Below are 27601 nucleotides of genomic sequence, written 5' to 3'. Positions count from 1 at the left end.
TGCATGTGTATGTGTGTGTATGTTTGTGTGTGTGTATGTGTGGGTGTTTGTGTGTATATGTTTGTGTGTGTGTATTGTGTGTGTGTGTGTGTGTGTGTGTGTGTAGGCCACAGGTCAACTTCAGGTGTCATTCTTCAGGTACCATCTACCTTATTTTATGAGACAGGGACTGCCTCAGGTTCACCTTGTGTCATACTATGCTTGCTGGCCAGGAGGCCCAAGAGATCTGCCTGTCTTCACTTCCCCAGTGCTTCAGATACAAGTATACACCATGCCCAGCTAATTTCTGCGGGCTCTCAGGAACAAACTCAGGCCCCTGTGCTTGCAGGGCAGACATGTTACTGACTGAGCCATCTCTCTAGTCCTTGCGTTTTTTTTTTTTTTTTTAAATCATCTCCTGGCTGAATTTCTTACTCCTACTCATATCATGAATCCTTTTTATCAATTTTGCTGAATTGTCTCACACTGTTTTGAATGTCTTGCTGAGTTTCCTGAGGATCATTCCTTTGAGTTCTTCTCTGGCATTGACTAGATTTCTTGCCCTTTGGAGTCCATTCCCGGTGAGCTGTGTTCTCTTAAAGGCACATTGCTTCTTTATTAATGTCTCTCCCGTCAGTAGCCAGGGCAGGAAGTTAAGCTACTCAAACTTTAGTCTTACTTCTCTTCTCTTGGCCTCTCTTTTAGTCACTATTTCAAAATGTTCTCTTTCCTTGGGACTACATTCCATCTCCCCGTGACACCCCTGAGTCCTGTTCTCAGAAACCCAGGGGAAACTGGTGAAGGAGAAAGTACCATCCCAAGATGATTCATATCCATTTTTAAAAGGACTGATTTTTATAAACAGTTGATCATGCTCAAATAGACTACATTTTAAAGCAACAACTGAGAGGTTACATTGTGATGAACAATATGCTAATAACTTAAAAAATACCCTATTCTTTAATAACAAACCGCAAAGGCCACACAGGCTGTGTAGCTCAAGAAACATTGGGCGTAGGACCAAGCTTGGGTCTGACAGCCCCCAGGCCCTCTCTTCAGCCCCTTGAATACAATGCTGCCCTACATTTTGACTGATTAGTCTTTTTGCTTAGCAGGTCTGGCAACAGCGTTAATTGGTGCTAATTTTTTCATGATGGCCAAGTAACTGTTATTTGGATGTTAAGACAAAGAAAGCTGTGACTAAGGTGTAAAAGAAGTGAGGTGAGACCGGCAACCTCCCCCACTCAACTGAGCGAGCTGACTGACACACTGTAACCTGGGGCTTTCCTGTTCCTGTTCCTGAGGAAAGTTTACTTCCCAGCTCACAGGGACTTTTGAGATGAAGTAAACAATGTCTTAGGAGTATAAAAAGATCACTATGATGGTGAAACGTTCACATTAGGGACCTGTGAAGGGTTAATCTCATATTAGCTGTCACAGTGTGCCTTGGTGAAGGAGAAGGCACTGTGCTTGGAGCAAAGCCTGGGCTGAGTCAGACGCTGCTTCGGAACTCTGGGAAGTTTTCTCTGTTCATTGAGTGGCTAATTTCACAGTTGGGTTGATGATGAACAACAGTCATTTGCTGTGGGGGACAAATGAGAGGGGGTTGGGGTTGCTTGAGAATCCAGGAAATAATAAGTCATGCTCTTTCGGAAACTGGCCAACCTATATCCAAGGTATTCTACGGTTTGGCACAAGGCATGCATTTGAAAGTTAGTGGGTACAGTGGCCAATTCAGAAAGAGCCCAGCTCTTCACTAGGACACTTCAAACCACATGGAAGAGGTGATAAAGGGTAGTGAGAGAGACAGGGAGCTCCAGGAGGGTGGCCCCTATGCTGAGCTTCAGACATCCTAGGGAGTCACAGATTTTATCTCCACCCCAACCCCATCCCCCGACAGAGTTCTTACTTATCCGGGTGGTTGTAGATCCCAGAGGCTGCCCTGTGTTTGGGAAAGTTCCTCTCTATTTTCTGAGTGTGGTCACCCATCAGTGGGAAAGAGTTCTGAGGAGATCTGGTTTTGAATGATATCGATAGCAATTTTAACACATGCTGCAAAAGTAGTCATGGAGAGATGAGACCGGCTACCAGCTGCACGTGAAACTGGTACAAACGATCTTACTAACGGTTAATGTGATGTTTAACATCTTGAATGGGAGGGAAGATAATGAATGCAGTCTTGAAAGTCTGATAAACTTGAATATAACCAAGAATACATATATACACATGTATATATACATGCATATATATACATATATGCATATATACACACGTGTATACATATATACTCATTCATATCAATGTTCCTGCAAAAATGTCTTCTCTTGAATATTTGTGCCGTTATAATTTTTTTGTACAATTCTAGGTTGATGAAATACTGTGTTCAGTGCAAAAGAAAAATGTGCTTTGTATTTAGGGGTAAATTGCTTACTAAACTAATAGCGTTCAGACTAGAATATGGTGACTATTGTCTTCAAAGGCCCTTTGGCCATTCTATTATTTGAAAACCATATTTTGAGGCTAGCACTTTCGGTATTGTGAACCACGAGATGTGAGGGTAGACAAGGGTATGTCGGTTTAGAACAAAGGCCAGTGCTAGAGGCTCTGGTACCAGAGAAAGCTGGGAAATGCTGTGGAGACGCAGAAGAGTGGGGACCACTTACTTGGTTTGTCAGTATTAGAAAAACACTTCAGAAGAAGGGGCTTCCAAAGTCAGGTGGCAAAGAGGTTGGAGTATGATCTAAGTTTCAAGCCATAAACATTAAGTGGAGATATTGTGAAGGATTGGCTCAGAAAACACAGCAGCCAGGGTTAAGATAGGGACGGTAAGACCCATCCCCTGCAGCAGTGGGGAAGGTAGACTCAAGGGAAAGACTTACAGACAGATATATTGGGGTGCTAAAAACTAGGGAAAGAGAACAGAAGACCACAGAATATGCTTTAGGAGTGAAGATTGGTTTTTCTTCTGGGAGTAGCATCTTCTTAGGTGAGTAGCTGTCCAACCCCAAGCTGAGTTTCGTTTTCTTTCAGTTTTCTATGTCATCTTGTTTCCCTGCTGAATAGAAATGTTGCCATAAAGTAGCGCTTGGTACCCGGCAGCTCTTACTATGTTGCCACTATGTCCACTGCTTCGTACACCAGAGAATGACTAGACAGTAACATCCAGCCAGGGTAGCTGCCGGCTTCATCAACCCTGTATTTCATGATCACAGAGTAGCTGGAAAAAGGGGGCTCCTTCCTTAATGCTGCTCGTGTCTTGAGTTAACTTGCTTGCATCGTACCAGAAACAAAATGCACTTTTCAAAATTCATGGATGGATTTGGTTTTCAGTGGCATCTAGTTGGAAGGAAAATTTCTGCTGTAAGGAAAATTGGCATTATACTGGCTTTGCACGTTTTACTTCCATGCATGTAGTTAAGTGTATAGTGTTAATAGCAGCCCCATGAATCATAGTCCGTATAACCGTAAATTAACTCTGCTACTTCTGGTGTGCCTTCTTTGAGAATGTTCTGAAAGACCACCCAGAATGTGGGATTTGCATAGACTGCAAAGACTTTTTCAAGCTGACACACCACCCACCACTGACTGACCAATTACACCTGTCTCCTTCAGTACCAGGTACCCGTTTGCTCTTCAGGGAGGTTCAAGCTATTGATCTTAAACGATAAAGGGCTTTTATGGGTTGAATTATGGCGACTTTATAGAAGACCTCCTCTTTCAAACAGAGTGCTTTGTACATAGTAAGCACTCCACAAATGCTCTCAACTATGACTTAATGTGTGTTTTCACCTTCCAGTGAACTTCTCTGCCTGGTTTCCAGACTGACGGGAAGGCTTCTGGAGTTGTATCTTTCATATGCGTTTTGCTTGGGGCTTTGATGGAGTATAATTTTATTGACTTCATGAGATTTGTCTTTCTATTGATAAGTCATTCTAGATAGTTTGCTGACCAGTCCAAATCTTTGCAATCTGATAAGTTACTGTTTGACTCATGTACTCAGAAACTAGCTATACAATAAAACAGTAGTTTTAATACATTCACTAAGGTATCTATCTTCTCTCTCTACATATATAACTTGATATATATAAATATATACACATATATACATATATATATATATCTTGATACACACACACACACATATATACGTATATATGTATATATACATATATATATATGTTTCCCCAGGTACTGGGTCTTTTCCAACAGATTTCTGCTTGCTTGCTGTTTATTTCAGTACTTCCCAAAAAAGATACCTTTATTACAGTGGTATGGAAAAATATTTTTTATGTGAATTTTATACAGTTCGAGGGGATCTTCTTTATTTTCCCATTGGGCAAAGCATTTCCTTGAAAGTTAGTAATATATACAAGTTGGAATACTTAGAAAGGCGAGAAGCTTTGCAATTGTTTATAGGAGACATCTTCATGTTAGAGGAATGCCAGTTCAGTTACAAGAGCTCAGGCTCGCTTGCAGAACTTAAAAGCATGCATCTTCCCAAACTCTGTCTGCTTTTCAGAAGCTTGACATGAGGTGGGGAACCCTATGTCTTCTGGGCCATTGCTGCAGGCCTTTGGAATCGGTGGTGCACTGCTAGTCTGGGTCTTAGGAGGATGGTGGGCAAACATCCCATCTCTTCCTTTCATTCCCAGAACAACCACTAGTAAAGAAAGTGCTCTATAGTCTTGTCTAGCAGCCAGTCTTAGGGAGACATTTTATTTGACAAGAGAGAACCAGGGTGCTCGACTTTTTTTTTTTTTTTTTTTAACAGAGCCGACTAGGAGTATTTCCCTAGGTTCAGCTACACAGGCACTTAGAGATTGCTTCAGCAGCAGGTCAGGAGCGCCATTACCTCTTGAGTAGGCAGCAGGACTTGGTATCATCACCACGGCACCGGCATTGCAGGCATTTTGAACCCAGCATTGGCAGGATCCTGGGACCTTGGGATAAGGTTACAGAAAGCCTATGAGTCTGAACAGTGTGAAGCAAGGTTGGATTCTCTCTGTGGGGCACATGAGCAGGCTTGGTGATGCTGTGAAAAAGACGCTCAAGTTGCCTTGGAGACCCCAGGATGTTGGAGATGCCAAGAATGTACAGGATTTGCCAAGGAAAGCTGCAGGCTCACCGGATAGGCCATGTGTGTTGCAAATCGCAGAGCTGAAGGGAGAAGACTGCCCTAACCTACTGGGGCTCAAACGATGCCACCCAAAGCCCTGGGTGCTGAGCCTGGAGCTACAGAGTTTAGTTTTTGTCCTACTGGGTCCAGTGTCCCTCACCATGCCCAACTCCTCCCTTTAGGAGTGGGAATGTGCCACTGGATATCAGGAATATGTAACTTTAAATATTGTTATTTTACAGAGACTCATAGCTCTTTGCCTGTAGTTTCAGAAAAGCCAGTGGACTTCAGTGCCCTAAACAGTGTTTGAACTGTGAAGGCCAGGGAAGTTGGACTAGATACACTCTGTATTATGAGACAGCCTCCAGGGATTGGGGCAGAATGTTCTAGTTTAAATATAAAATGTGTCTTCATGAGCTCCTGTGTTTGAGCTCTCAGTCTGCAGTTGATAGTGTAGTTTGAGGACCTTGTGAGACTTGGCGAGGCAGTGCTCACGTGACTACTGTAGGCTGCTGGGGATTGGCTAATACCAATCATGAGGCAATGCTCACGTGACTACTGTAGGCTGCTGGGGATAGGCTAATACCAATCATCAGCTCAGATTATCTTCCTGATCTGCTAAGATGTGAAAAGTCATGTCAAAAGCTCCCGCTGATATGGACAACATGGCCCGAGCCTCCATGATGGACTTACCTCCCAGAGAGTGAGCTGAAGTAACCGTTCCCTCCCTTGGGCTACTTATGTCAGGTACTTGCTAGAACTGAGAACCCAGACAACACACAGTCCCTCTTACTTTCTCTCTGCTTAAAATCTCCATCTTTTTTTTTTTTTCAGTTATTTTCATTGCCGCTCTTTTGCTTACTTGGCTTTTTCCTGTACCGCTTCACAGTACACACATGTAAGGTCTTAACCAGGCCAATAGTTCTTTTTTTATATATATGATATGATGGTACGATACAATTCTGTTCTGATTTAGCTGAAACATTGCCGATTGAGCTTGTTATAGGTTAATTCTATGTCACATTATTACTTCGAAACTTTGACTTGACTTTCATTTAATAAACACCAGGACCTGACCCAGGCTCTTTTAGGGTCTTCTTAATCTATACAAAAGCTCTTAAAAGTAAGGTTTTTACTCCCCATTCTGTGGTGTGGGTAGCAAAGCAGCCCTGGAGAGGCAATGCGAATGTCTAATCCTTGCGGTCACAAGATACTGTGGCATCTCTGAGCCAGCATCTTCATACAGAGACTTTGAAGGCAGAAAAGCACAGTCTGAGAAGGGCCTTTCTTCCCTCTGACAACCTCTCCAAGAACAATCACCAAAAAGCTTTACCTGACAAGACTCAGCTGGGCCAACAGCCTTGAACCAGTTTTTGATGCGTGCACAGGAGTCACTGCTCAAGTGGGTGTGTCTTGGAACCTTCCAGAAACTGTAGTTCTGCTACTGTGGGAACGAGAGACCAGTTATCAGGCAGGCAAAAGGTAGTGGCTGCTACCATTGTTGAGCTGCAGGCCTCAGTACAAAGCAGTGTGCATATGTGTGAAAACACCACAGGGACGCTTACTAGTATGCACAATTAATGTGTAATTAATACATATTTAATGAAACCATCAGGAGACAACATAAGAAAACCTCCTATGAACAAGTACATTATAGAATTACAACTCTGATGAGTGTCACACACAGGAAGGTGTCGCGGTGTTATGGAGCAAAGATTTAGCCCAGTCTGGTCCTTTTTGTGTCTTCAGAAGACTTTGAAGCTAATATGTGCAGGACATTTCTGAGGTTAGGTGGCAGGGAGCTTGAGAGCATCTCAGGTAGAGAGAGGGAGAGCATACTGTGCTTGCATTCCCAGAGAAGACACAGGAATGTTCACCCTTCTTATTTATTGCTCTGTCTGAGAAAGGCCTTTGCCTGGGCGTAAGAAGAAATTCCGAGACTAGTAAGTGTGACCCTCAAATATAATAATTCCTGCCCCGGAATATTATAATTTCTGAAATTTTTCTTCCCCTTCCCCACCTCTTCCCTTCCCCACCCCGTTTATTCTGCACTGTCAGGGTTTCAGGTAGCTCAGGGTGGCCTAGAACTTACTATATGGCTGAGGAAGGCTTTCACTTCCTGGCCCTCCTGCTTCAACCTCCCAAGTTCCGTGCCACCACAACCAAGCTCACATTCTGTTAGGAATCAATCCAGACCTTACTGCATGCCAGGCAGGGATGCTACCAACCAAGCTACATCCCGAGCCTCAAATCTTTTTACTTTGACATATATAGAATGTTCGGTGTAAATAGAAAATGGTAGTTCTTTTTACTTTCTCCAGGAGCACACAACAACTCTAACCAGTGACTAAATCTGCCTTCTCTCGAAAACCTTCAATTTTTACCACAAAAAGAATGTGTTATGTGACAGACCTAAATTATTTTAAAAATGTAAATGGTAATTGGGTTGCCTAGTATCAACACATTCTGGTTAAAAATGCACAAGATCTTTGTTTTCACCTCGAAACATTAGGAAATTTTAGTGTGAGCCTGGCTGAGATTTGGCTATGGCTGTAGTGTGTCCACCCAAAGTTCATGAGCTGGAACACTGGTCCCCAGTGTGATGGGGTTCAGGTGCTGGGTCTTTAAGAGGTGGGGCCTGGAGCAAGATAATTAGGTCACATGGTCACAACGAGCCACAAGAGGGGTGCTAACCAGTGCAGAAATATTATCTCACCTGTGCAGCTCTGCGCCTATTTAAAACTTGGAAAAAATAAAAAGGGATTAGGGTAAGTTGGAAAGCAGTTATAGCCAGCACCAAACGACTCCCCTCGGTGATTACCAAAGGAGCCGACTGAATAATGCTGCCCACTAATGCCTGAGTCTGTAGTATCGGGGATAGAATGGGTGTGCTTGCAGACGTCCCAAGCTATCCATGTTGTGGCTTTCTTTGTACTTTCTTGTTTTCTGGCATCTTGTAGACCTACCCCGAGAACTGAGCCTGCCAGGAGTAGGCTCAGAATAGGATGAGATGCCTTTGACGTTCTACCACACACGTCTGTATTACTACCTGTTCCCCTCTGTATTTTACTCACTTCCTCAAAGAGCATTTTTGAACAGAGATTGTCCTAACAGATGCTATGATGTACTATGACACGACAGACTTAGTGTCTTTGGTTACGTGAATGAGCCCAGAAATTTCAATGAACCTATGTCATAGGACCAAGTCTTCCTAACTCCACATCTGACCGTATTAATTTTATGATCAGGCTTTCATTATTCACAATGTATTTTTTTTAAAAATGTTTAATACGACATCTGAGGATTCCGAAATGTTTTCTGCTTTTTAATTAATGCCTGGGGCAACAATTTGTTTGTGACTGTATTTTACGTCCATTTTGTGGGTATATTACACACAGACCAGGTGTCTCGGGACAGTACAAGATTCTCTGAAAGAGTTTTTGGACATAATTTCTCATATCTCAAAAACATATATTTTATTAAGACCATTGTCACTGTGGTTTCCCTTGACAGACGTCTTAAGTACACACACCAGGCGTGTTAAGATACTGTGGTTACAAAGGTTCCTGAGGCATGACTGAGGCCTAGGGAGGAAGTAGGTAAGGCAGCTAACTGAGTAACACATCAGGGGCTTTGAGTTGTCATCAGGATGGTGTACTCACGAAGCCAGGCTTTCCAGAATCATAGATCTCATAGAGCAAAATGAATTTGCATAGGAGGTGGGAGGGGGCATAGAAGAGAAGGACGGACATTGGGACCTGGGGAGGATGCTGGGTCTGTGTTATAGAGGAAGTTGCTGCAAACCGTAATTGGTTGGACAGGAGGCAGAGCTAAAGGGCAAGTGTTCGCCTAGCATGTGTGAGGTCCTAGGTTCAATTCCAAGCACCACACAGAGAAAACCCCCAGCAAAGCAAAATCTGTGGTTACGTACATACAAACATACTTATATGTATGTATATATAGCTATGTATATATGTATATATGTATATATATAGCTATATATACATACATACATACACACATATGTATATATATATATATGTATATAGTATGTAAATGAAAAAGGTTGATTTTGTTCAAAAATAAGGTGAACTTTGTGAATTCTTGAGAAAACGGATTTTTTTTCTGAGCAGAGAATCCTCTTACTTTCTTCTCGGACGTACTTTGATGAGTTCTCTCAAAGCTAATTTAGGTGAGGAGAGCCACCACGTCCAGTGTGCTTTGCTCCTCTGGCATAATTTCAAAGGAATCTCCTTTTCCCAGTTAGTTAACTGCATCTCCACAGAGGGGAAAATCTTCTCTGTCAACGTAACATCCTTAACAGGACTCCCGCTGCTCGGTCCTTGTATCCTGCCGTGGCAGCTGTGAACATATATACCGTCGCCTGTGAATGTGCAGTATAAATCCGACTGAGCATGCCCACTAATTGGGTCGAGCGCTCGATATAGACAATGCTGTCTTATAGTGGCCTGTGTGGACAGGCCCAGTCACAGGGTTAATTCTGCTTGAAAGCATCTCAGCAGCATCTTGAGAGTAATTACCCAACAGCAGTTTCCCACAGCCGGACCCAGGGCTTCAAAGGCTTCTGAGTTTAGAGCTAGAATTAACCTATATCTGAAACTTAACGTTCCCACAAGCGCTCTGTTCTCTCTTCCTCCTTATTAAGTGTATGGGGTTACTAAGTTCATGCACTGTGAGCTAAGAACCTGCTGGAAGATTACTTGGTGTTAGGTAATTGAAAATCTTTGATAAGAACTATGGACTGGACTTGTTTATTGCTCTATAATACAATTGAAGTTAGGTCGATCTGTAAAGAAAGATTGGAAATTTTGGAAAAGAAAATCCCTTCTATGAAAGGCAAACTTTGCAAGTTATATTTTTTCTCTTACTATGCGACCTGAATTACTATATGCATTCAATTGAGATGGTTGAAATAAGGAAATGATTTTCTTTTTTTGACCATTATATAGAAATCGATAATTACTGCACCTCCCACTCCAGATCTTTTATAATCTTTATATTAATTTTTCTTTTTCTTTGCTTTACAGGTCAGAAACCAAATTTGACTCTGGTTCAGGTATGTTTCCACTAATAATGTTATTCTGAATATATATATATACACATCTACATGATGCTTTGAAAAGTAATTTAGTATATCAATAACCATTTTGATATAAAACAGACTGAGCAATCTCATTTCGAAACACGAGCCCCACCTCAGAACAGGACTACAGGATACTTCAGACTATAATTTGAGATGTTCATTTCAGGATCTTTAATACTTTTGAAACAAGTGTTAATTGCCCTCTAACTGCAGAGCGCTCCCGTTTAAAAGCAGGAACGTCTGTTGCACACTCTTGCAGCTCGCAACAGAATATTACTTTGTAAATAGACAAAGCATCTTACATGTTGCTTTGAGTTGAACAGTATCTGCAAGTGATTGGGGGATGGGGCGGGGCGGGGGGAGATACATTTTAATCTAGCAAAGTCTGAAGGGTTTCGTACTGTAGAGTTGGAAATTCATCTGTGACATAGATGTTTTAATGTTTTATTGGGGGAAATCATGGAAAATTCAGATCACCTCAAGCTGTTGCTTTGTATCTTGAGACAGATACACAGTGGTACTCTCAGGTCAGATGCTTTCTGTCATTAAGCATGAACGTGGTCCTGTAGTCTGAGTCCTTCACCTGTTGTTGAGATCTGTGTACTGCCGAGGTCCCAGTGCTACTTACTACTAAAAAGGAAAATTTGTCTCACGTTGAGTGCCAAGGACTTTTGCCCTCTAATGCATTTTAATAGGTCAACATTAGTTTTCAATCCCAGTAGATAATAATTTTCAGGGAAAAACTATACAACTTGTTGGATTTAAAAGTCACACTTTTAGTCATGAGTTTCACTGTATCTTAGCCTAAAAAAACGCCTTAGCTTGTGGAGTGGCTGTAAATTGCTTCTGAGAGGGGTGTCACAGAACTTGCTTGCTTTTCCTTCTCAAGGGCCTGATTGTCCCTCTGCACCACAGCTGTGTGAGTTTCTCTAGTTTAGAGGGACTCTTAGCTGACGAAGTCTGTAGAGTTGGTCTAATAAATTCACCTAATTTAAATGTGAGGATTCCAAGACCCTTTCTAGTCCGAATGTTCTGGGACTTCTAAGTCACGTGTCACTATTGCAACAAGGTAAACAAGAGTCAGACACAAAGTCGTAACAGTATAAAGACTACAGATGAAATGACATTGAAGCTCCTGTTTGACCATTGACCCCGTGAAACTGCATCTGAATGAAAATGCTTTTAATAGTTGAAATATCTAAGCATAGTAATAAATAAATCAATGGAGATTAAAATTACACAAAGACTACATGCTTTAAAAAAACCTGTCCATCCGCAAATAATAAGGTAATAACTGTTGCTTATTGATTATATAATTCTGTTCTTTAGAAATCAGACAAGAAGTTGGTCTTAAGGTCCAAGACCTGGAATATGTGGCTTTTAAAACTAAGGAAGTCCGGTGGGTTCCTTTTGAAAATGAAAAGCTGTGAATAATGTACAAAACTGAAATATTAGGCTGCTATTGTCAAAGTCAAATAATTTATGTTAAGATTTTCAGTCCAAATTAAAGTGTGCTGCTAACTCCGTGTACAGAAGGCCAGTGTTTATCTCGGAAATAGTTATAACATCTGTTCAGGCTCACATTTCACTCCTTGGACCGAAGATTTTTGCCTACAACTCTCTTCTTCAGTTTCAGGTTTTTTAATGTCTGTTAGACAACATCTGCATATCTTTGAAAACTGCAGTTAGAGATATCTGAAGGCTCATGGGAAGTAGGAATTAAAAGTTTATCTGCACTTGATTTTTGTGTTGACCCATGGTATAAGTTTAGACGGTTTAAAATGAAGAAATAAGTAACTTTTCTCCCTTCCAAGCTCTAAGCTTACCACCAATGAGGAATCAGATGAAGGAAACACAGTGTTTGTTCTCTGGTGTTTTCTATCCTGCAAATCTTGGTGATGAATGAGATAATATGTTGGGACAATTAAGTCCATGACTCTGACAGGCTCAGCTTCTTTACTGTCCATCAGATGCAGCTCTGTTTAATGTTGTGCATGGATGGGCCAAGCAAGATCTTTTGGCTGCGGAATGGCACTGTGTTAAATGTGGTGATCAGTGACTAGCAAAGCCCAGGGTTTCAAAGTTTATCTATGTGTGTGTTTATATACTGTTTGTGCATACATATGTACATATATATGTATGTATGTATATATATAAAAGAAGCCAACAGATAACCTTCTGCTGTATTTTAAATGTGTGTGTGCATGTGTGTGTGTGTGGCGTGTACGTGCAGGTGTGTATGGAGGCTAGGGAAATAACCGTTGCTGAACTAAAGGCATGTGCCATCACATCTGACTTCGTTTCTCCGGCTGAGAGCTCGTCAACGAGGCTGGATCAATGTCTAGCAATTTCAAGGGACCTATTCTCTGCCTCTGGACGGCTGCGGTATGATTATAAGCATGTGGTAGCAGGCCTGGCTTTTTATTAAACATGTATGTCCTGAGGATCAGAATCAATCCTTCCTGCTTGCAAGGCAAGCACTTTACTGACTGGGCCGTCTTCTTAGCTTCTTAGAGCTCTTTAAGTTAAGTTTTTAAAATTAAAAAAAAAAAGAATGTATTTAATGTACGTGTATGTGTGCCTGTGTGAGTTTCTATACAGCCTATGTGTGCAGTGCTCTTAGAGGTCAGAAGAGGGTGTTGGATCTCCCAGAACTTGAGCTACAGGGGGTTGTGAGCTACTACGTAGGTGCAGGGAACCAAACCTGGGTCCTTCATAAGAGTAGTCTAGGCTCTTAACCACTGAGACATTTCTCCAGCCCCTGAAATTAAAAAAAAAAAAATTATGCAGAAAATTTCAATCATACTTAAAAGCAGGGAGAAGTTATCAGTGAGCACTAGCTACATCACTGTCATCTAAATTTTACTATCATTAACGATTTGTCAAAGTCTTGCCTTTTTTTTCTCATAATATTTTAAATTTTATGTGGTATTTAAAACCTGACAGCTATGGATTGTTCTGACCTACTGAATGGGGCCAGTTACATTTTGAGGATTTTTACCTGTTGTTGAAGTTTAGGCCACGCATAAATTATAGGTTGGAGGGTTGTGACGCTTCTGTGTTCACACCTGGAAAGCCATCTACTTAGGAAATCCTGCAGCAGGCCCAGAGGCCCTGTGTCCATTCTGACCTAAGAATCACAGAAATGTCCCATGATGCACATGATGGCTCTGGATGAGCCCCGGGCTCACGTTTCTCTGTGATTTCTGTGTGCGGGGTTCTACAGCGAATTCTCCATTTACGAATGTGTTCTGTTGGTTTGTGACTCAACGACCTGAAGTTTGGCTTTGTCAAGATGAGGATCGTGAGCTGTCCTTCTTTCTAGAGAAACTTGAAAGTCTCTGTGCTAACCTGAGTTCCCATAGTGCACGTCCCTTGCCTAAGAGCTTGTGGAATTGGTGATTGTATTAAACAGACTTCCTTTTATGTTCGGCACTAGCAAGGAGCTGTGCTCTTCAGCCCACCACCCAAGCAGGAATCTAGCTGATGCCAGAGGAAGCAGAGCACTGGGTTTAATGCAGTGATCAAACATGAAAGCCGTATATCAAATCTCAGGAGAGACATGCTTTTGAAGGCGGAGAACTGTGGAGTATACTGCTCGAAAGACTATATAAACAGAACCCCGGAGGTCAGGGCGTGGATGCAAACCAGTTAAATAAGGAACTCTGGCTTTGCTCTCTGTCATCTGGATGGGGGTCACATGCTAGCGTGCACAGAGCTCAGAGTGTGAACTTTGCTGGAGCAAAGCTTGGCACCTTTGGAAAACTCATTAACTCTTTCAGCCCACAAACCAAAACAATTTTTCTTAACAAAGGCTCCTAGAATAGCTAGAAATAAAATGGGAAACACGTGCTCTTTTGTCCATTCTGAATATGCCCCTTAGCAGAAGTGTCCGCGAACAGAACAGGGAAAAGCTGGATTGAGGAGCGGTTAAAAAGACTCAGGTCTTCAGTGAAGTCGAAGAACATGCAGGTGGTTCACCTCCTTGCGGAATAACTGCAAAAACACGAGTGGGTTTTATTCTCGTCTAAATTCTAGGTGTCAGGCAAAGACGTGGTTTGAACTTACTAGTCAACAATGCAGTAGAAGGTTGTGATTTTTCTAAGATTCTGGTGTTTACAAGTTAATATATATCTGTGAAAGACTGCCTGTAGCCGTATGCTGTCGCTTGAGACATCTCAGGCAGTGTTTGGGCGAAAAGATGAGATAGCAAGCTAAAAGGTATAGTTTCATGGCCAGTAAACATTCAAAACAAAGTTCTCTAAAGGAAACGGTAAGCTTAGGTTTTGCACCCATTGCTTCTGCGCAGTTTGGAGCTGCTCATAGAACCCAGCATCTCAAAGGTATAAGATTTCATGAAAGCAAATTGCGGAGGATTAGAAAGCCTAATGAGCTTGGCCTAGTGTGGAGAGCAGAGGCAGGAGCCCTCCCTCTCTTAAATAAAGCCCGGGCGGAGAAGGTCAGAGGTCCTAAACAACACCGTATAAAAAGGCACGGGAGAATATAATTATCCCTAAGGGTGGAGAGAAAAATCCAAGGAATAAAAAGCACCTAGTGTCGCCGTTAGCATCTTTAGTTAAAAGGGATCTCCAGCACCGTGGTAAGGAAATCAAAGAACAGACTCTATTGATGCCGAAAAAGGCACTAAAGTGCAGAGCAGAATATTATGAGAGGCAGCACGGCCGGCCGAGGTGGAGAATCTGGGCGTGGCCCGAACTAGAGCTCTAAACTTACAAACAAGGCAATTCGGCCTCCTCAAGAAATGTCAGTGAGGAAGATGTTTCCCACCCTTGCGTGTCTAGGCTGACAGCACATTTTAGCCTTACCATTTTATGATTTAAATTTCGTTTTTTTCTTTCTTTCTTTTTTTTTTTTTGGTGGCAAACTTAAAATTATAATAGTTTAATTCAGTTGTCTTTAATAACATAAGAAAATGAATTAATGGGTCTTTACGTGTATTTTGCTGAAAAAATGAAAATTATATTAAAAGTTGTTGATTATTTTTATAAACAACGGCTGGTTTGAGAAGTCAGGTCTCCACTGTAACAACCTTACTAGCTGTATAGAAGCAAACACAGCACACTGTCAGTCGCCTTCCATAAACCGACTGGAGGCAGCAGAGTGTCAGCTGGTCACCGAGGCTGGCCCTCACGTAAACTTTTCTTGTTTCTAGCACCGTTTAACTGCTTTTTTTGGGGGGCGGGGGGGGACTTTCATGTTTGCCACTAGATCACAAATTTTATCCTTTTTTTTTTTTAAATTAAATCCTTTAAAGCTATGAATTTCTTCCCTCGATGTTATAGCTGATTCCTGGAAGGTTTTTATAGTCTAAAGACCTGCAGTTTTGTTCTTTTCTTGAGCACGTTAATGTTTAGGAAAATATTCTCCCTGCTAGACGAGCACAGATGCAATCGCTCTTTCTTCTCTCTGGGGAGAAGTGTAGAGAGACACACAGCACAGAGTATGTCCAAGAACGGAGATGGCTGAGAGTCTATAACTGTACCCACTGCATTCAAGCATCCTGTGCTCAAGCCTTAGGAAAAAGTGTCCCGAGTTAGAGTGATTGTACTTTTGAGATGGATTCAGTTCTTCTTTTATTCCTCATGGTTTGGAAACCGGACTTCAGCCGTGCTGTGGGTGAGAAATAATCATGAAAATATTTACATAGCCTTTACCATGAAAAACCATTTTCATACATCTTACCAAGTTTGAGCCTCATAAAAGTTTTGTAAGTTCTGTTAGGCCACACTCATCAGTGAGGGGAGTAGATTAGGGAGCTCCCTGAAGACCACATAGATATTTGTAGGTACTAGTACTGAGTAGGGCTGAGTAGTATAAGTCTCGGTCCATGTAGGCCCAACTATGGCCACCAATGACGTGGTTATACTTACTAACATGTTAGTTTCCAATACTCTGGCCCAGAATCCCACCACCAAAGCACTGGACTAGTATGCAGATAGTTTAACTCCAATTTCTGCTTGCACATGTAAGACATGGAAGAGGACATAGGGCATTCCTTACTTTCATTGACCTTGTAATCTCAATGAAGAAATGATGTCTATAGGTTTCAGGCAACACAGTTGGAAAAATGGAATCCAACAAGACTCTTTAGAAAGGGAATTAATTTAGGGTGTGGTAGGTCTTCAAGAACTGGGGTTGATATAAATAAGGAGGGAGAACATTTTAAATAGCCATCCGGGGCCAAATTCAGAGATAACAGCGGCAAGTATCTCTGAGGATAAGTAAACTGACCCACCGGAGCTAGAGAATTTTGTTGAGCGGTCTAGGTGGTATTGAGATCTTATTACAGATCCTGGGGCATCGAATAAAGAGTTTAGGGCAATCCTGTAGAAAGCAGTAGCGTTTGGCAGTGTTGACTTTATATGCTAACATTATATGTCAACACAGAATGTTCCTGGAACGTTTACATCCTTGACACATCTTTGCTCATTCCTGGGCAGAAATAAGTGACATCATCCAGCAGTACCTAGAAATTTTGGTGTAATGTCTCTTGGTTGTAGAATTAAGAGTCTAACAGCTTGTTCAAATATGGAAAGGTTTTGTTCATTAAAGAACATATGTAAATAAATGAAACTATATATTTTTTTGTCTATACTATTAGAACACTGTTCTACGTGTTTTAAAATACATTCTGTTTTGTTTTAGACATGATTTCACCCCAGCTCAGGAAAGTCTAGAGCTGGCCATCTTGCCTGGGACTCCCAAGTGTGAGCCTATAGTTGTACTGACGTGTTTCCCTGTGTTAGAGTTCTGAGGGCCCTGTATATGCCAGGCAAATGCCCTGCTACTGAACTCTATTTTCAGCTGGACTTTTAAAATTCATATTATGTGTAAATCGCTTTCTCTTTCTTTTGTGTTATGGAATCACACTACAGAAAGGAACATTTTATAGGAGGTTCTTTTGGGGCTGAGAGATGGCTCAATGATTAGGTATACTTACTGCTCTTACAGAGAACCCAAGTCAGTTCCTAGCACTCAAGGCTCACAAATGCCTGCAACACCAGCTCCAGGGGATCTGATAGCCGCTTCTGGCTTCTGTGGGTACCCACACACATATGCACATACCCTGACACACATAATTTAAAAATGAGAAAAATATTTTATTTTTTATTAATTTCCCAATTTATTTTTTTTAAATCAAATCGTAATTTTTACTTATTTGCGCAGGGGTAATTTCCCAATTTCTGATGGTAGGAGCTAAACATGAACGAACTTTGAGCAATATTTTTGCTTGGCAATCACTAATATTGTAATTTTTCATCTTTATATATAAGAGATTCACATACTGTTTTTTAAGAATATAGATGGCAAACTATATATTGTATTCCACCACTAAGCACCTCTACTGTCACTAAACATGCCACTAAGCACCTCTACTGTTACTAAACTCCACCACTAAGCACCTCTACTGTTAACTAAACTCTGCCACTAAGCACCTCTAACTGTCACTAAAGTAGTCACTAAGCACCTCAATATTCAGATGTTACTATTAATAGTAGCCTGACATCTTATTCTTTTTTTTTTTTTTTTTTTTTTTTTGTTTTTTCGAGACAGGGTTTCTCTGTGTAGCCCTGGCTGTCCTGGAACTCACTCTGTAGACCAGGCTGGCCTCGAACTCTCGAACTCAGAGATCCACCTGCCTCTGCCTCCCAAGTGCTGGGATTAAAGGCGTGCGCCACCACCGCCCGGCTCTGACATCTTATTCTTATCTATTTGAAAACATTTAATTACTATATGTTAAACAATTAATTCACACTATATCTTCACACAATATGGCATGTGTAATGTTTGTTGAATAGATGGAACACAGGTGAAATGATGTTGAGTTTTATAAAGTGTGTTATGCCATTTTTAAAGTAATGTTGGTTATTTGCCATTCATTTACAAAAGTAGTATTTTTAATAAACAGTGTATTTATAAATTACATTGTATCCAAATCATTCATGTTTTGAATGGAATGATTATTGGTGGAAGATGAAAGGTGTCAATAGCCAGAAACTCAGTAGAGGTACTTAGTGGTGGAGTTTAGTAACAGTAGAGGTGCTTAGTGGTGGAGTTTAGTAACAGTAAAGGTGCTTAGTGGTGGAGTTTAGTGACAGTAGAGGTGCTTAGTGGCAGAGTTTAGTAACAGTAGAGGTGCTTAGTGGTGGAGTTTAGTGACAGTAGAGGTGCTTAGTGGTGGAGTTTAGTGACAGTAGAGGTGCTTAGTGGCAGAGTTTAGTAACAGTAGAGGTGTTTAGTGGCAGAGTTTAATGACAGTAGAGGTGCTTAGTGGCAAGTTTAGTGATAGTAGAGGTGCTTAGTGGTGGAGTTTAGTAACAGTAGAGGTACTTAGTGGCAGAGTTTAGTAGCTCAGAGCAGCTACACAAAGCTTCAAGTTTTATGCTATAGCAGTAAGAGTATACCTGAAACTCTACAGGCAATTTAAAAAATGGAATTTAGAGCTCTCTCCCTATAATTTTAGTTTTAAGTTTAGTTCTGTTATAACATTTCATTAGCATTAATTTTTTTTTAGTGTTATATACTAATAGAAAAGCTGTATGTGGAAGTTACATCACTATTTCATTCAAATGTAGCCATTCAGAATAATTTTTATAGGAATCTATATCTTTTTTGAGGGTTTCAAGGTTTCCCTATGTAGGCCTATTTACCCTGGAACTCACTCTGTAGACCAGGCTGGCCTTGAATTCACAGAGATTGGCCTGCTTCAGCCCTGAGAGCTGGATTAAGGGTGAGTACCAGCACCCTCCGTTTTACAGGGATCTGTTTAAATGCGTTATACTTTGTGAATTGCTTTGGTAGAATTTAGTAGACTCATACATCAAGTTGATTGGTAGCAACTTTCCCATTTTACTCTTCTTACTGCCAGATTTATGATTTTCCTCTGTAGGCATTATTTTTCTTACCTATGTTATTCTAATTTATATGATCTGTGACATATCACGATTTGAGTCATGGGTCTATGGAACAACGCACTGAAGGGTTCTGTATTTATCTTTTATCTGAATTTGCCAGTGAGTCAGTGGGATGGCTTTATATAGCATGATCCAAAACAGAAAAGCTATGGTTTAGAAAATGCCTTAATCTGCTTCAGATAGCTTAGTGGGGTGATCTAGTAAAGCTGACATGATTAATGACTGAAGAAGATTAAAATATTTTCACATTCTGTTTTTAATGACTACTATCTTGTTTCTGCCCTGAAATTTACAGCTAGTAAAATTATTACAAGGAAAATTTATCAATCGTAACCCACTTGAAGTTGTTTAACCTTATCGAATTGTGCCTGGTTTTTAGTCAGAAAGCATAAATTAAGAATGAATTTCTACTCAAATGTAGCTTTTGTGATATCTTTAATATATTCATTAAAGTGTTAAGATTTACTAGGCTTAGCATAAAGGATCTAAGATTACTGTTTTTTCAATTAGTATGTAATTTTAAAACATTATCTTTATAGCTAGGCATACCCTCACTTGGAAACAGACCATCTTAGAAAGTGTCACTTGTAGCTAAGTAAGTGGCACAAATATAACTCTGAAGGTTGGACATTTGCCCACTGACCCTCACAGCTCTGCCTTTTTAATCCCCAGATAACGATGTGTATTCATTCTCCGTCATATTTACCTAGAGGAAGCCTTTTCTAATCCCTCATTTTTCTCTTCCTCTGAGGTTAAGTGTAAATACTACATAAAATGGGCAAATGGAAGGAAGTCTGTTTTGTCTAAAGATAACCATTCATCTGACACAAGCACATCAGCCTGGTTTTGAGAGGGTGGCGATAGGAGGCTGTTTGCTGGAAGGAAGAGACCGGATAAGACCGAAGACAAACTATGTTGCAAATCAAGCCAAACTATGTTGCAAACTCGTATTAAATCCCTTTAAAGCATGGATCTGGTTTTTCTGCCTTAGTCTGCTCTGTCCCACTTTACACTGTTTCGTTCTTGGTGTCTCTTACCGCAGGCAGAGCATTTCTGTGAAAACCTGCTGATGGTTGACAGATATTGGAAATCCAGTTTCACTCTAGCTTTGTTTTCTGACAGGCGATGCATACTGACTATTCTATCCAGTTGAGGGAAGTTAGTTTTGCTTGCTTGCTTACTTCCTTTCTATGTTTTCAAATGTGGAAAAAATGTACCTCTTTTGCTTCTGACAAATTCCTTTTTCCATTGAATGAAAAGTTTTAAGTACAGTATTATGAACTTTACCTTACTCATGTAGACAACCATAAATAAATAAATAAATAAGATAAAAAGAAATTGAATGATTTTCAGAGGACAATAAACATTTCCAAAGTTTAACCAAATTGAGAATCATAGAACTATAAATAGTACCAATTATTAAATGCCCAAAAATTAGGCCTTCAGGAGTGTAGTTAGACTAAGTTAAAATGTTAGTAATGGAACAGAATTTTGATGCATTTTTTTTCCTGAAAAGGAACTTGATGATTGCTTAATATAGAAATCCTAATTTCAGAAACTTTATAGAGAAAATACTCAAAAGCAAATGTGGAAGAATGTTTGTAAAATACTCATGATCACAAGAGGAAAGGAAAGAAAAGGAAAGAGGGAGGGGAGGGAGAAGGGGAAGAGAGGAAAGAGTCTAAATATTCCAAATTTCCATAATAAGGGCAGGTCACTATATTTTCTCTATGTAGAATAAGGAAAAAAGGAATATGGCAAGATTTTAATGGTAGCCACTTCAGTGAAGTAAGAGGACGGGTGGCTTTATTATCTTTCTTAGAGCGTCTTATAATATTCTAGTGTAATGTGCAAAAGCATCCAGTGCATTTATAAACAGGGAACAGGAAATCATGACATCTTTTCTGAGTCCCTGTGTCCACCTGAGTTCCTGACAGAAGATCAATGTTCTCCACCCAGTGACTTTCTGAATACTCCAGTCATTCCATGGGGCACTGTCTCCAAAGATTGGAGCTCGTAATAACAGGAAAGAAATGTGATTTACATGGGCTTCCCATCAAGTGAGCAAAGACAGTGCTGTGGGAGCGGAAAGAGGAAGTCACCAAGGCTGACATGTGGAAGCCTTAAAGAAGAAAGAGACCAGCTGGAAACAGGAAAGTGAACTTCACGAGTCAAAAGATGGTGGGTTCCTGTCAGAGTTAACATGGCTTTTCTCATGGTAGCTTTACTAAATAATTAAAACTAACAGCTGAAACATGGTGTAGTTGAAAGGAAGGAAGAACTGGCTCTTTCCCCGGAAAAAGAGCAGCTGATGGATGACAGTGTGTATTCTTCAGAAACCACTGTTGGTTAAATGAAGCCACCACGGACATGCTTCTGGCTGAAGGCCTTTCATTTGTGACTTTTAAAATGTAGTCTAGAACTCACTGTGTCTGTCTTTCAACTCTGCCCTTTGTAAGTGGTGCGGCTACTCCTGGAACTAGCCAGGATGTGATATACAGACACTTTCAAAGATGTGAATGGGTTGGGCTTTTTTCAAAAGTTCCCACTTTGGGCTTAAAATATATTTTGTTATGTGAAAGTGGCATTCTGCAAGGCCAGTATTCCCCAGGAGGTCGGGAGAGAGGGGAGGACCTATAATATACTTGATAGTATGTAACAGTCTCAGTAGACAGTTTCTCGAGACTGTCAGGTTGGGATGTCAAGCATCAATTTCCCATTTGTGGGAGGGAGGAGAGTCCTTCACTCAGCATCCAAGCTTGTTGGGAGTCTGGGGCAGCGTTTGAAATGATTGGTGTTGGATTCGCACCGTCTGTTCAGCAGCTGGTGACTGAGAGTGATTGCTGTGATGTTGTGGAGACCGAGGTAGCCAAGGTTCTGGGAGAGTTATCAACAGTACTATGTAAGTTGTGTATGAAGGATCATGAAAGGTTGGATTAGTAAGATAATTTGAGCTAAGTGCTAAAAGAAAATGGGAGTGGATCCCAGGGAGCTACACGCAGGGGCGGGGAGGGGAAAATTGAAGACCTGAGGAGTGGGGCGTCTCCGATGGCTTCCAGTGGTGGTGAGCCTATTGCCTGCACCTGGGTTTATTTACACCTACGTTACCCAGTCCTTACTCAGCTTACTAGAGCCTACTGCCTTTGAAGAGTTTTTCTCAGCCCTATGCACATGTCAGAACAACCTAATGAACTTAAAAAAAAAATGATCCTTGGTTTCATCAATGATCGATTGTCTCAAAGCGTCCGGTGCTGGGTTTTAGGTAGACAATGCTCTGAAAGGCCCCCACATGACCACAGTGTGTACGTAGAGGCTGATCACCCCCGGAAGTCATCAGATGTAAGTGGGCAAACTGTCAGTATTTTCTCTGCATTCAGCCCAAGGACAGCAGGCTCTTACTAGAAGTTCAGTGAACACCCGCTTGAACTCAAGAATGAATCAAAGGAGAAAGAAGGGATGGAATTAATTAGTCTCTAATTCCAGGGATTATAGTTCAGCATCAGGTCACATTTGTAGCAAGTCTCCTCTGAACTTGTCTCCGTTCAGACAACTGGTCTTCTGTGTGATTCCTAAGAGCCCCCTTTGACACCCCACATCTCCTGGGGCCTTGTTCCTCAGTCCTTGTTATCAAGAACTTGTCAAGAACTGAGATTCCAAGGCAGACTCCTTTTCTAAAGCCCAGAATGTTGCTCCTGAATCTCAGGCAAAAAGCTAAGGGTTTTTAAGCTTGATTGGCATTTTGGACTCTTTGATACCACGTTTCCCAGATTCCCCCTTGATGTGTAGTTTTCTTCTATTTCAGGTTCCCTCTGGTTGACCTGGTGCTCTGGAAGTAGTTGTAGCTGGTAAATGGATAGGAAGATTCAGTAAGCCCTTATTTTCTTCCCAGTGTCAGGGATCAAATCTGTGACCCTGTACATGTTAGGCAGGAGCCCTCTCGCTGACTGCTGTTTCCTGCCAATATGGTTCCTGATGGGATTCACATCACTTTTGTCTCCTTAATGGTTGTTTGACGCTTTCGTTGTTTAGAAATATGTGCATTAACAGCTCTTAGAGTAAGTGAGGATTACCAGGGTTTGTGTGTGTGTGTCCGTGTGTTTCTAGTAATTTTTGTTTTATACAATTCACAGCTCTGTTATATATAAAAGTACATCATAGGTTATGTGCCTTTGAGTTATTACCCTTTATTAAAATATCCCTCTTTATGGAAGTTGATGCTTTTAGAATTGATTTTATTTGTTTGTATGTATGTATGTATGTATGTATGTATGTCAACAGGCTTTCTGTCCCTCCTGATTCCCTGTGTGGTATGTACCTGTTGTAGCTTTGTTATTTGTATATATTAATCTCCTTTGTCATTTGAATTCATGTGAGAGTCTTATAAAATAATATTGCTCGGTTTTTCTTCATTATTTTTTTTTTTACCCAGCACGAGATTCTATGTCTACAAATATGATGAAGTTTTCTATTATTCTACTTTTTTATGGAGAAAAAGCCCTTGAAGATATTTGCCACCTTTCCCTACTATTTGTTTGCTCATCTTGCTTTTTGTATAGGTATGTCTTTGCCTGTTTATAAGGGACACGAGCGTACCACACAGTACAGATACTATGAAATAGAGAAGTCACAAAACGGTAAAAGGTGTCTCACAGTTCTGTCAGCCTTCTTTGCTGGTATGTATCGTATTCAGATTGCTTTGCTTTTTTGGTTCACCGAGAAAAGAAATGTGAACATTTAGCTCACCACTGGACCCCAGGCTTGGAGATGACAGGTGTGTACTACCACGTCTTTCTCTCTAGGTGTAGATATTAATTTCTAGAAACTTCCCTCTTAGAACTGATTCTGCCATGTCCCATAAACTTGTGGTGTGTTTTCATTATCATTAGTCTTGGATTTTTTTTTAAATCTTTTTTTTTAAAATGTTTGGTTCTTTAGGGGCGTGTTGCTTAATGTTTACCTATCCACGGGGTTTGGGGCTTTTGTCTATTTCTGACGTCTGGTTATAAGGTAGTAGTTGTTGAGGATGCTCGGTGAGGGTGGATTATTGGTGGGAAGAGGCAAAATGTCTGCATTAGATTTCTTTTCCTTTCCTTTCTTTGAGGGGTGGGGGGTGAGTCTATAGATTCCGCCTCTTCTAGTAGAGCTCTGGGGTTACCTACACAGTAAATATTTACTTCTGTAGCATCCTGTGGTAAATAGGCAGGACAGTTTACAATCTAACCTCTGCCTTGAAACCAGTGAAGAAACGCATGGATGTCGGGTAAAAACTACAGAAGATGTGGAAAGGAACGAAGGCTCGCACAGTGTGCGTGGGAGGAGACACGAACCCAGGCGAGAATTTCAGGGACGTCCTCACCGAGTGAGTGTGACTTGAGTTCTGAAGTGTGAGAACCGAACTGCACGCAGAGCTCTAAGCAGAAGAGAAAGCAAACTCTTGATCCATGGGGGAAATAGAGAGATTTCGCTGCTGTGGTTAACAAATAACGGGAGTGTGGTTTGCATTGTGCGTGGAGAGGCAGGGGCAGCTAGGTAACGGGACGGAGGACAGAACCCCACATGTTTCTCGAGTTGAATGTGCTAACCATGAACTCTCCTTATGCGTGTGTTGTCCTTACCGTCCAATATTTACCCCAGAATATTCCTGTAGGGCCTGTCGTCGCTGCGGCAGGAGTGTAATACAGTCATCTCTTCAGCTTCAGTAGTGGAAGGTCACTGTGTCCAAAGGTGGTACAAGAAGCGGCTTATTTTCAGAGTTCAGTCTGCTGAGGAGAGCCCTTCGGCACAACCACGTGATAACGAGTTTCGGATGATGTACAAGGTAGCCGTAGAGGAGCAGGAACAAGCAGGATTCACACAGAGGGCCCTCTTGGGCTTTTGTGTCTACAAAAACCAACAACAAAACAGAAAGAAAGAAAAGCTTCATTGCTGGCGACCAGTTCCTCCCCCCCACGCTAACTCAAAGCGTGCACTGGATGTAGAAGACCACACATGAGAGAAGCGATATACTGTGCGTTTTCAGAAATAGCAATAAATTCATTTTCTTTCCTTCTGCCTCTCTTTTAATATAGACATGAAAGGATGTAACTGCTGGCTTGTGGAAACCAAAGGCTTTAGGGAAACAGAGAAACGGGCTAGGCGTTCTTCCAGCTGCTGCTGTTCACAACACTTTTGACAGCTAAAATACATCACACATTTTCTTGTCCTCTCAGTGTAAACATTTACGGTGCTAAGTGGACCATAGAATCACACCAGAGAGAAGGACACAGACTGATATTCCAGAGGTGAAGCTAAGCATAGACTAAATTAAATAAAAAGGAATTTGCCATCCAATTCGTAGTTACATATTATACATTACACTGTGTTTGTCCCTGGGAAAGATTAAACAGAGGGCTTTCATTGCTTGCTCTATTTTTACAACCTGTTAGTAGAAGAAAATTTAATATAGAACAGACAAAATTTTGATTAGAATGACCTGGGAATAGTTTAAGGTCAAGGTGGCCTTCTTGGTGGTAAGTGCTTACTTACGCCTTGTCTGAACGTCCAGGCTGCACTGCTATCTCTCGGCTTTGTTTCAGATTTCCCTAGGAAAATCCTGACCTCCTTCCTGCTCAGTCAGCACAGGTTCCAAATCTTTACCTTCGGCACTTAGATTTTTTTTTTCCAAATTATATCTAATGTGGAGAATAAGAATCTTCAAAATGACTTAGAACCGAGTCCTGGACTCGGCTGCCCCAGGATGGTTCTCCTCTTAAGGAGATGTGATGGTGCACACTCTTAAGGAATATGAATTTTAAACTAAGGATCTAGAAGTCAAACTTGGCATTCTGTGGAATGCCGTGCCACGAGGGAAAGCGTGCTTCTGAAGTTAGTTTTATCCTGAAAGAAAAAATTGCGAATGAATACACGTCTGAGTCTTTTCAATTTCCTGTTTTGCCTAAAACTCTCCTGCATAACACATCCGTTCATCAAACTTCTCTCCTGGTGACAGTACCCCACTAGATTACTGTTGCGAGTATTCAGGAGATTTTCGTTTTATGAGTCATAAAATTCTTTTATTCCCTGAAGAAATTCCTGCGTCTGACAGGAATTCAATGTCTTTGTAGTTTCAAGTAGACTCCTTGAAGCAGTTACTTAGTAAATGACTCTAGTCTTGGGGCAGGTAATACCTGGGGAGCTGGGTCACGGATCGACTCCTGTTCTTCAACAAGAATGAAAAATTAATCCCTTTCGTTGCCCTCGCCTTGGTCATTTTCCTCAGAAATTCCCTCAAATAGTTAAGCTCACAGCAGAGTGTCTTATCTTGTGCCGAGCCTGGTCCCGAGCTGGTCTGCGCTGGCCTGGGTTGTCTGTCTGATTTGATGAGAGATTCGATTCTTGATTCGATTCTCAAGCTTGTTCGCCTGTCATCAGGTTTCCGAAACTCACTTGGGGCAGAAGAAAAGGAGACAGACTGGACTGTTTAGCAACTGATAAGCATCACTGGGTATGTATATATATATGTACCAAGTTGGTGTTTCAGCTGTCGTCTGCACTGTTGCTAGAGGAGTGGAAATTAATTGTAGTAATTGCCTGCCAGTTAAATAATACAGAAAACACATCCCTTGGAAGGCAGTGCCCACTGGCATTGCACACTCTATATATGTTGTTTATAGTAAGCTGAAATGCTAAACAGTTGAGCAAAGAACCAAGTGAGGTATCATGTAATTGGTGGATGGTGTGTGTGGGAAGGCCTGTCATTCTTCCCTAGGACACAGTGGCTGGTTGTAAGGTGGAATGGGACCTTCAGAACCCACACACTGTTTCTAAAGTTGGCAGGGGAGTAGAGCCCAGTCTACGGGAGCATTCTGGAGATCCTTTTACTGCTGTAAAAACACACAGTGATCTAAATGTGTGGGGAGACCCAGGTTTTCTTTTTTTTTCTTTTTTTTTCCTGTTTTTTTAGATTTATTTATTATTTATGTTATGTATATGAGTACACTGTTGCTCTGAGGACATAGGATCCTGTTGCAGATGGTTGTGAGCCACCATGTGGGTGCTGGGAATTGAACTCAGGACCTCTGGAAGAGCAGTCAGTGCTCTTAACCGCTGAGCCACCTCTCCAGCCCCCCAGGTTTTCTTTACACTCAAGAGGAGGTGGAGTTTGAATTCTTCTGTCGAGTAGACACTAGCTACCAACCATGTGGAAAACATAGAGGTCTTACCACCGTATGAGGGGGAAAAGACTGGCCAAAAATGTAAACTGAATGCACTTAAAGCAGACACCATGAAGAGTGTGCAGAGGTGAATGCCCCATGGCGTACACTGAAGCCTGGTTCCACTCATTTTCCCCACGTGCCTGATCACCAAGCAATATGAAGTCAAATCGATCATGTCCCCAACTTCCCATAGACCAGTGTAGTGTATATTATATCATACATTATATATTGTGCCATATAATATATAATCTGTGCCATAGAGTACAGACCA

General features: G+C 41.2%; 1 protein-coding gene across 3 annotated transcripts in view; it reads left to right on the top strand.

Moving 5' to 3' along the window:
* Msrb3 (methionine sulfoxide reductase B3) overlaps positions 1-27601 on the top strand; it is a 116257-nt gene that overhangs the window by 63676 nt on the left and 24980 nt on the right. Inside the window, exons 5-8 of one of the 3 annotated variants that reach the window (XR_003710217.1) lie at positions 10144-10172; positions 23692-24494; positions 24783-25142; positions 26546-26618. Coding sequence is in view for 2 of the 3 variants with exons in the window: in XM_028759068.1 (XP_028614901.1) it covers positions 10144-10172; positions 23692-23873 (211 nt within the window). In the remaining variant the exon portion in view is untranslated. Of the gene's footprint in view, positions 1-10143; positions 10173-23691; positions 24674-24782; positions 25143-26545; positions 26619-27601 lie in introns of those variants that run through there. The other 2 variants (XM_028759068.1, XM_028759067.1) reach the window with 2 other exon arrangements.

This window comes from Grammomys surdaster, unplaced genomic scaffold, assembly GCF_004785775.1.
Source record: "Grammomys surdaster isolate TR1022 unplaced genomic scaffold, NIH_TR_1.0 126271, whole genome shotgun sequence".
Taxonomy (NCBI): Eukaryota; Metazoa; Chordata; class Mammalia; order Rodentia; family Muridae; genus Grammomys; species Grammomys surdaster.
This window is presented reverse-complemented; position numbering and strand designations above follow the sequence as displayed.